Source organism: Sturnus vulgaris, chromosome 21 (assembly GCF_052056855.1).
Source record: "Sturnus vulgaris isolate bStuVul1 chromosome 21, bStuVul1.hap1, whole genome shotgun sequence".
NCBI lineage: Eukaryota > Metazoa > Chordata > Aves > Passeriformes > Sturnidae > Sturnus > Sturnus vulgaris.
In genome coordinates, this window is record NC_142263.1 from 7838082 (window position 1) to 7847429 (window position 9348).

General features: G+C 53.4%; 1 protein-coding gene across 2 annotated transcripts; it reads right to left on the bottom strand.

Moving 5' to 3' along the window:
* Positions 1-4709: 4709 nt before the first annotated feature.
* LOC106862531 (fibrinogen-like protein 1-like protein) lies at positions 4710-6494 on the bottom strand. 2 transcript variants are annotated; one of them, XM_088176943.1, is made up of 2 exons: positions 6416-6494; positions 4710-5443 (listed from the first exon to the last, which is right to left on the bottom strand). In XM_088176943.1, exons 1-2 carry the CDS (start codon positions 6471-6473, stop codon positions 4809-4811), a joined length of 693 nt encoding a protein of 230 aa, XP_088033069.1. In that variant the 5' UTR covers positions 6474-6494; the 3' UTR covers positions 4710-4808. The 2 variants fall into 2 exon arrangements, with proteins under 2 accessions (XP_088033069.1, XP_088033068.1); XM_088176942.1 differs by having other exon boundaries at positions 4710-5449; positions 6416-6488.
* Between the last annotated feature and the right edge of the window lie 2854 nt (positions 6495-9348).

The window sequence follows — 9348 nt, forward strand, 5'->3', positions numbered from 1 at the left end:
GTCTCATCTGCCTTACAGAAACCTTTCATCAGGCCCTGCAGCTGCTTCCTTGCAGGATAGGACTGTGTCCCACTGGGGAGTCAAGACTTCTCCTGCTTCCCCCAGATACAGACCCCTCCACCACGACCCTCTGCTCGTGTCATGTGCCCCAGAACCAGAACCAGCTGCTCCAAACACTGCCCCACAAAAGGATCTTGGGGCTGCTCTGCTGCCCCACCCAAAGCCAGGCTGGGCTGGACTGGAGCAGATTAAACAAGAGCCCCTCGACCTGGCAGCACCAGCTGCAGTGGTGGGAGGCAGGGACAGACCTGTGTTTGCTCTCCACCTGGCTGGTGACTGTGGCATTTGAGTGTTTACTGAGCAATACTCTTCAAAGTTTGCAAATATGCTGTTCCCAGGGGAAATTCCATCCAAGTCACTAAGCACTCACAGAAGAGACCATTCCAAGGATTCTTGCTGGCACGAGAATTATTTTCTTTGCAATCCAGAACCACCTCCAGGCACCTCCAACTCAGCTGATGCACAAAGGAAACCAACCTGATCTCTTCCAGCAGAAAAGGGGGGTAGGACCCACTCAGCCCGCCCAGTGCAGAGGGCACTACAAATGCCTCAGTGCCAGCAGCCTGCAGAGCTCTAAACCAAGACAGCTCCAGAGGGCATTTCCACAGGGAGCAATGGGTGAGTACAGGCTGGGCAGTGGGTGCTCCTTGCTATCCACGGGGAGAACAAAGCTCGGGCAGCTCAGCAAGAGGGAGAGGCTCCATGCACTGGTTCTTGTACCCTTCTGGGAGCAGTGGCACTGGTGCCCTTGAGAACTTGCCACCTCTTTGAGCACCAGCTGCTCATCCCTTGTTTCCTGGCTCACCCCAGCCAGGCCCCTGCTCCAGGCACCAGGAGTGAAACTTGGCTCAGGCAGCTGTTGGGTATTTTGCTCTGCCCAAAACTACCCCATGTTTGACTTGTCCCCAGCAGATCAAGGGGAAAAGGGCAGGTTGTCTTCCCCTTTGGCAAGCTTTGCAGTTTGCAGGGAGCAGCCTGGTGCTGCCCAGTGTGCTCGCTGCCCTCCTGCACCTCACAGGCTCGTGTTAACAGCAGTGGTGGCACCATGGGAAGGATGGTCACGTTTCCTCTTTTCTTCTTGTCCCTTTCTACCAGCTCAGTGTCTTCTGCTCCTTGCTTCCCTGCTCATCTTCGCTGCACCAGGCCAATCTGTGCACACACAAACTCTCAACACCTTCAAGAAATCTCCTTCCAACAATTCGAGTGTTCTGAAGAGAACCAGTAGGTAACATCCTGTGGGCATCTGGTGTTGTGTGCACGTGTTCAGGCAGTCTGGGTAGGGCAGGACTGTGCACTGTCCCTAGCTCTGGCACAGCTGGAGGAGGGTGAAGGTGTGCTTAGCTCAGGCTGCAGTGCTCTCTGTGTGTGTATCTGTGTGTGTGTGCACTGTGCAGGCTGGGAAGGGGCTTTGTGCTTGAAGGGATCATTTTTCCCCATTCCCTTAGTCACATGTAGGGGCTAGGTCCTCTTCACCTTCCTCCCAGCTTGACCCTGCTGTAGTGGCACAAACCCTTTTTCAGGAGACCCAAAGGAACCCACTGGTGCCCATATTCAGTCTCTTGGACTGATATCAGCATAGCTCAGTCAGTCTGGGACCTTTCAGTGGGGCTGACTCCTGTTGGTCTTCCACATGGAAAAGGAACAGAGGGTTGAGACCATCCACTCTCACCTACAGACCTCTCTGGGCTGGGAGAGCTGGTTATGCCCCATGTACTCTGGCCAGATGAAACTCCCTCTTGCCCAAAGTCTTGTCCTGATGCCCAGGCTTTTGTTCTATCCCCCTCTGTCCTGCCCCAGCTTGGCCCAGGGACTGCAGCGAGGTCCCTGCTGACAGCCCCAGTGGTGTCTACATCATCCAGCCCACGGGACTGCACCCCATCATGGTGTACTGCGAGCTGGGAGGGGCAGACAGGGGCTGGACCGTCATCCAGAGGAACCGGCAGGACACGGATATCACCTGGGCTGAGTCCTGGAGCACCTACAAACACGGCTTTGGGAACGTGCACGCTGAGTTCTGGCTGGGCACCGAGTACATCCACCAGATCACCAGGCAGAAGATCTACCGGGTCAGGTTTGTCATCTGGGATGCCTCAAACAACAAGAAGTTCGCAGACTACAACCTGTTCAGCCTGGATGATGAGTCCCAGGGCTACCGGCTCCGGCTGGGAGTGCACTCAGGGACAGCAGAGGATGCCATGGACTCAGACAATCCCAGGAAAGTGCACAACAACATGAAGTTCTCCACAAAGGATCGGGATCAGGATACTTACAGAGGGAACTGTGCCTCACGCTATGGGGGTGGGTGGTGGTACTCGGCGTGTTACTCTGTGCAGCTGAACGTCAGGGGGGGCCTGACATGGGGCAGCCTGTGCAAGGGGAACTGCAGAGCCTCGGCCATCCTCATCAAACCAGCTTCATACCACTAGAGCTCCTGCCCCCTTCTGTCCACATGGCCAGAATAGGGTTGTTCCTCTATATCAAGAACTGCTTTGTTTTCCTCCTGTCCTGAAAAGCAGCAAAGCTCCTGGCTCTGGCCATTCACCTGTGGTGGGTTTTGGGAGAGAATATTATTAGAATGCATCTTTATAAACGCTGTGGTATCAAGCATGTTTCTTCTGGAGAGAGAGCTCTGTGCTCAGAAACCTAAAATCCTCTTGATCAGCATGGTCTTATGCTCTTTTTGCTTTGTGGGTACAGATGTTTTCAGCAGAAAAAATATCCATCATCACCAGCTAACCTAACCTAAGCTATATGAAGCCCAGGGTAGACCATGTCCACAAGACATCCCTGCTGCAGTTTGTGTTCATCCTGCAGAATAAAATCACTTTCAGACCTGCATAGTGTCCTTCATTTATTTGGGAATGCCTTGTAACTGCTGCTTATTTCCTGCCAGAAGCACACCTGAGGCTTCTGGTGCAGTAAGAAAAGGTTTTCAAAGGAAATTTTTTTTCATAAAACTCAAATGAGGAATAAGAGACAAAACTTTCACTCAAAGAAGAGGGTTGCATTCCAAGGTGGGGATCTTCCAAAAAGGGAATGTAGCATCACACAGCCACCAGCAAGCAGAGGGTGTGAGGGAAGCATCAGGTCAGTTCAACCCTGCCAGCCATGAGCTGGAAAGTCAGAGCAGTGTCATCCTGCCTCATTGTGGATGCTGGGAGGGACCTGAGAGAGTGGAAAGGAACAGCAGCACTGCAAGGCCACACAGCACCATATGGTTGGGGTGTGTGTGAGGGCTGAGACAGCCTGACATGGCAGGGATCCCAGAATTTCAAGATTCTGAATCAGCTTGGGTCTGTATGAAATTGCTCCAGTGCAGTGATAACTTTGTGCACTGGGGAGCTCAGCAGTGGACACGGTACCTGTGATGTGGTCCCCGATGCTGAGCAGAGGGAGGATGTTGGTCTAGCAGTGCTGAACAGAGCAGGAGGTTCACAGAATATTCTGAGTTGGAAGGGACCCACAGGGATCGTCGAGTGCAACTATTCTCTTTCCAACAGAGACCCAGGAATGCAGCTCAGCATCACCCAGGGCTGGCTGCTGGGTAGAATGCTCTTTACCAGGAGCCCCAAGCCTTTGTCCAGTCTCTCCCCTTTTGTTAGGTTGTGCATCCAGACTGGAGCACCAAGGCCTTTTTGAACCAGCAGACATATCTCTTAGTCCAGATGTGCTACTCTTAAGTCACCTCAGAGTGGGAAGCCTTTCTCAACCAGCAGCACCCTCGTACCTCCCTCTTCCCATGAAGCAGTGCTGCCTCCAAGGCTGCCAAAGAATGCTCCTTGAGAGCTCCTCAGGAGCAATGCACCTGCCACGGCTGTCCAGGGTGCCCTGGGACCCTGGTCACAGACCTTGGCTCCAGAGTCCCATGTTGTTCAGCATTTCGAGCCACAAACCTTCCCTGAGCTCAGCTTTCCTTCCACAGAGTGAGGAGAGGAGCTGTGGGTTCTTTCAAGCCCCAAGTTCAAACTTCCCTGCATCACAAGGGAACTTCATAGACACATTCCCTGTCTGCAGCAGGAATGATGGGACTGACTCTCCCACATCACTCACACCCTCAGGGAGAGTGTGCTCTCTCCACACTCCAGGTTGTGGTGGTTTCTTCTCTTTCCCAGCACAGAGCAACCACCCGGCCATGAACAGGGGCAAACTCTGAGTGAGGTTTTGCCTGATCAGGGTTTGCTGGCCCTGTTGGCTAATTGTAGCCTTAGAGCCACACTCCAGTGTGCAGTGGCAGAAACAAGCCATTGAAAGGAATATTGCCAACACACTTACTTCCCCCTAAGTCTGCCATCCTGAAGATGACACAGAGTGATCCCCCCACACTGTGTGCAGGTAGACATGAGGCAGCACAGTCTGGCTCCAGGGTTTATTGCAGCTGATTCCTCCCACCATGGATAGCAGAGCTGTGGGGTGTGCGGGGCCCAGGGAGGGAGCAGGGCCTGGGCAAAGCAGGGTTCACCGACTGCAGGGGAAGGGAACTGGCACCGTGTCCCCCTCCCCAGGATGGGGGCGAGTGCACCCACCCCAGACCAGTGCCTGTGCCCCAGTGCCAGCCAGCATCATGGCACTGGACAAAGCTGCCCGTGGGCCCAGCGCTCTGGGCGATGGCTCCTGAGCCCCAGAGCTGCTGTGCTTCGGCTGGTGGGGGAACAGGAGCTGTGGGCAGAGCAGAGCACTGGGACTGGCATGGGAATGGGGCACTGAGCTGGGGATGGTGGCACCCCCTCACTCCCAGGGGCTGGGCGTGGTCAGCACACATCTGTGGGTTTGACCAGGATGAGGGAGGATGCGCAGTCCCCGCTGTCACAGAACCCTGGCCAGACGATGTAGTTCTTGGCATTGAGCAGGACGTTCTGGCACCTGTTGTACCACCACCCCCCGTAGCTCTTGGCGCAGTTCCCGCTGTACTGGTCCTGGTCCTTGTCGACCGTGCTGAACTTCATGTTGTCATGAATGCCCCCCTTCTTGGGGTGGTAGAGGGTCAGGTAGTCATCCCCATCACCAGAATGGCGGCCCAGCCTCAGGGGGTAGCCGCTGGCCTCGCTCTCCACTCTGAAGATGTCGTACTCGGCGTAGTGGGTGACGTTGGTTTTGTCCCGCACTATGAAGCGCACCTTGTAGGTGCCCTGCTGAGTCAGCAGGTGCAGGTACTCGGTGCCCAGCCAGTAATCGCTGTGCACGTTCCCAAAGCCATACTTGTAGGTGGTCCAGGATTGCTTCCAGTTGAGCTCAGTGTCATGAGAGTTTCTCTGGACCACGGTCCAGCCCTTGCCCTCGGTGTCCATGTCGCACCAGACCACGCGCGGCGGGGAGCGGGCTGGCTGGATCACGTACACACCACTGGGGCTGTTCTTGTGCAGGTGGCTGCAGTCTGGGGGGAACCCTGAGGCTGCAGCAGCAAACACAGGGTGGGGGGAGAGACAAGGTCCATGAGTCTATCAAGACAACAAGGAGCTTCTGAAAATCAGTGAGGACTCAGGACAAAAAGGAGTGGTTCTGTCTGTGGCTTTTCCACTGGCTCATCCTCAGGGAAGCTGAAGGTGTCTGAGCCAGCAGCCTCTGTAAGAGCTCTGGAACCTATTTCTCATTATTTGTTGTTTAATTTGGAGCCTTCTAATACATCTTGCCAATGAAAGAAGGGTGATAAAATCTCCAGGATTGCCAATGATGTCTTCTAAGTATGTCTGGCCCATATTCCCTTGCCATATTGAGCTGCAGCTCTTGCAGGGACCAGAAGTATCCAAAATGCTCCACTGGATGATGATGTGTAATGAAAATTTGTTTTTCTTGGGGCCTTTCCTTGGCATTGGATAAGAAGGCTTAGTTCTGCCTTAGTCTTAGAGGGGTCTCTTCCCCCAGCTTGTTATAATTTATCTCTCACTTACTAGCCAAACTAATTTGCAATCTATTTTGTTTTTCTTGGTTTGTATCTGATGGGAGACAATTTGGTGTAATTCCAATTCAACCCATGAAACTCTGGGGTCTTGCAGGTAGTGTAATCCTCCCTTAAAGGGAGGAAGGGGATGTTCCTAACCCAACAATAGCTAAACAAAAAGCCAAATAGCTAGGAGGACCTCTCCTAGAACTGAGCCTCACAAACATGGCACAGCAATCCTTCCAAGCTGTGGCGTTCTGGCAAAAACCTGTTGGTTTGAGCACGGACCCACCAAGGGGGTGAAGGTGACCTGGCAGCAGTCAGGCTGTAAAAGCCATGGCCCAGGGCTTGTGTGTGTGAAGAATTCCTGTGCTGTGCAGCCCTGTGGGTGTTTGCCCACCCTCCCTGGCACAGAGCAGAGCTGAGTGTCCTCTGTGCCCCTCTGTGCCCAGGCAGTGCCCCCCCCGTGCCCGTACTCACCGCTCCGGGGGCTGGCAGTGGGCTTGGCTGGGCCAGCGCTGGCACAGAGCAGGAGCATTGCCACCAGGGTGGGCAGCAGGACAAGGTCCCGCTGGAGCCAGGGGGTCCCAGCCTGGAGTCCTGGGGAGGAAAGTGCCCATCACCATGGGTCCTACTGCACTGCTCCCAAGCAGGCAGGAGGAAATTTCCTGACCCACACAAGCCCAAACCCTGTGTGCTGGCCACCAGCACCCCCCTACACCCTGCACTCACTCAGCTCCTGGGGAGATGCCACCACGCCTGGGACAGGATCCCTGAGCAGCCACACACGCCTCATGCATTGCTCAAGAAGGGAAAGGACCAAGGTGAAGCTTAGGTCCCCACATTACCTCCCCTGACAGGGTGTTGGAACTCATGGCACAGGCAGCCTGGGGCTGGCACAGGCTGGCACCAAGCCTGTGCTGTTTGGTGCTTTGCTCTGGCACCTCTCCTGCTCCCAGGGAAACTCACAGCTGCTGTCCTGCTCATCATCCTCTGTGCCTTTGCATACTCACCTGTGAGGTCTCATTTGAGCCCAGCACCACACGGAGTGAGGTGTACCTGAGCAGGAAACTCACCCATCACGACAGCACAGCTGCACAGAGCAGGAACCCAGGGGTGCACCCTCCCATGGCCAGCTGTCCCTGCTGCCTTTATAGGCGCTGCACACACCCATGTGTGCTCACACTCATCATTTGTAGAGGCACAAGGAGGCACTTGCAGATTGTGACTCGAGCAGTTTCCAGATCCCATGACAGCACAACTGAGGGGAGGGACACGTGTCCTTCCAGCCAGAGAGGTACAGAATAACCCCCTCCGTGCTGAGAAATTTCAGTTATTGACTGTCCCTACATAAACACTACATGTGAATTGCACACTTGGAGCAAAATCTGGAGAGCTGTGATCAAAGTGAAGTGGAGAGACCCAGCTTTTTAAGGATATACAGAAAATAGCCAAGGAGGAGAGGGCTATGTGACCAGTCCCAAGCACGACCTTGGAAAGCTGAGGACAGGTCCTCAAGAGAGGTGCCTGCTCACTAACTCTTCACTGGCAGGTTTTAGGGTCAGTCACTGGGCTGGAGCCAGTGTCCCACAGCCAGGGCTGCAGTGCCCCTGGCACCCCATGCATACCCTGAGCAAGGGCTCCAGTTAACAAACTGGTGTCTATGGGACCCTTTGCCACTCTCCTTCCCAATGCCTATCCTTGGCCTGCTGAGTCCCTGCAGATCCACCTTCAGTCCCAGAAATGTTGACCAGGAGTTTCTCCGTCTTCTGGATCAAAATGCTCTCTAGACAAATGCTTTGGGGGAGCTGTTCTTCCTGCCAGAGGGTGCAGGAAGCTCCATAACCTTTTCAGGTCAAATTTAAGAAGATAAAGATGTGGCCCTTCTACCTTCTTCTTCTGTGTTGGTTTCTGATCAGACTTTTTTTTCATGGCACAGCTTCACACCTGCAGTTCACAGCAATCCAGGGTCAAGCTGAGGTTCCCACCAAACTTTCCATCCTGTGAAAATCAAGCAGTGCCATTTGCATTCCTTGATGGACAGTGGCATCCAGACCTCTCCAAGATAATGGATCGTTGGTAAGGGATTCCTGGATTGACAGGACAAGAGAAAATAGCCTCAAGTTGCACCAGGGGAGTTGTATATTAGATATTAGGAAACATTTCTTCATGGAAAATGTTGCCAAGCACTGGAACAGGCTGCCCAGGGCAGTGGCAGAGACACCATCCCTGGAAACATTCAGAAAAGACGTAGATGTGACACTTGAGGACATGGTTTGTTGGTGAACACAGTGATGCTGGGTTCACAGTTGGATTTACTGATCCTAGAGGTCTTTTCCAACCTTAACAATTCTGTGATTCTATGATCACGCTCCATCTGAACCCTTCAATGTCACCTCTGCCAGCATGGTGAGAGGTTGGGAGCCAAGGGTGAGCTGAGGAGGAGATGTCTGTCCTGCCAGGTCCAAGCAGGGTGGAAAGGGCTGAGTGTGGGCTCCATGTGAGGCAGTCAGCTGGAAACAGGATCCTTGATGAAGAGACACAGGGCAGGGCTGGAAATATTCTATGGCAGGGATGTGAGCAGTCCATCCAGGAATCAAACCATCCACAAAGTCTAAATCCATCCAGAAAAAGTGGACAGAGAGGGAGGAGACCCCCATTGAGCTCCCAGTGTGGCTCAGATGAGGACTGGAGGTCTAGGGCTGAGTTTAAACTGACCTCAGGGGCCCAAGGTGGCACAGACCACCAGCCACAAGGGCCACGACAGCTGTTAACCCTGAAAGGACAAATCCCCCCCAGCTGGGCTGGCTGTGTGGGGACAGTGCTAAGGTGTGAGGGCTGGGGAGGGGGGTCTGCAGAGAATTGGAGACACAGGGTATCCAAGACCTGGAGGACTTCTGGGTGCCTCTGGCTTAGCCTCAGTGCCAAAACAGTGAAAACTTGAATGGGCTGTTTAGGGATATCTGGGTCAGTTGTGAATGTTAGGGAATGGAAGACCCATTGCTTCTCTTCTTTTTTTTCTCTTTTTTTTTTTTTCCTGTCTTTGAACACACTCAGGGTGATTTTTTAAAAATCTAATTTCCATTCCTTCTCCTTGTGTCTGATGGCTCTCATGACCCTGTGCACCTCCAAGGAGAGTCACAGAATCACAGGGTGATGGAACAATTTAGGAGGGACTTGTGGAGGCCATCTGGTCCAAACCATGCTCAAGCAAGTCAAGTTCAGTCAAGTCTTGAACACCTGTAAGAAGAGAAATCCCACAGCCCCTCTCTGGACACCTGTGCCAGCATTGGATCAAGCTCATGTTAAAGCAAAGCTCTATTTCTAACTTGAATTTCCACGTTCCAGCTTTGATCCATTGCTTCTCATCCCACCATCATGGACCTCCTTGAAAATCTGGCTCCATGTTCTCT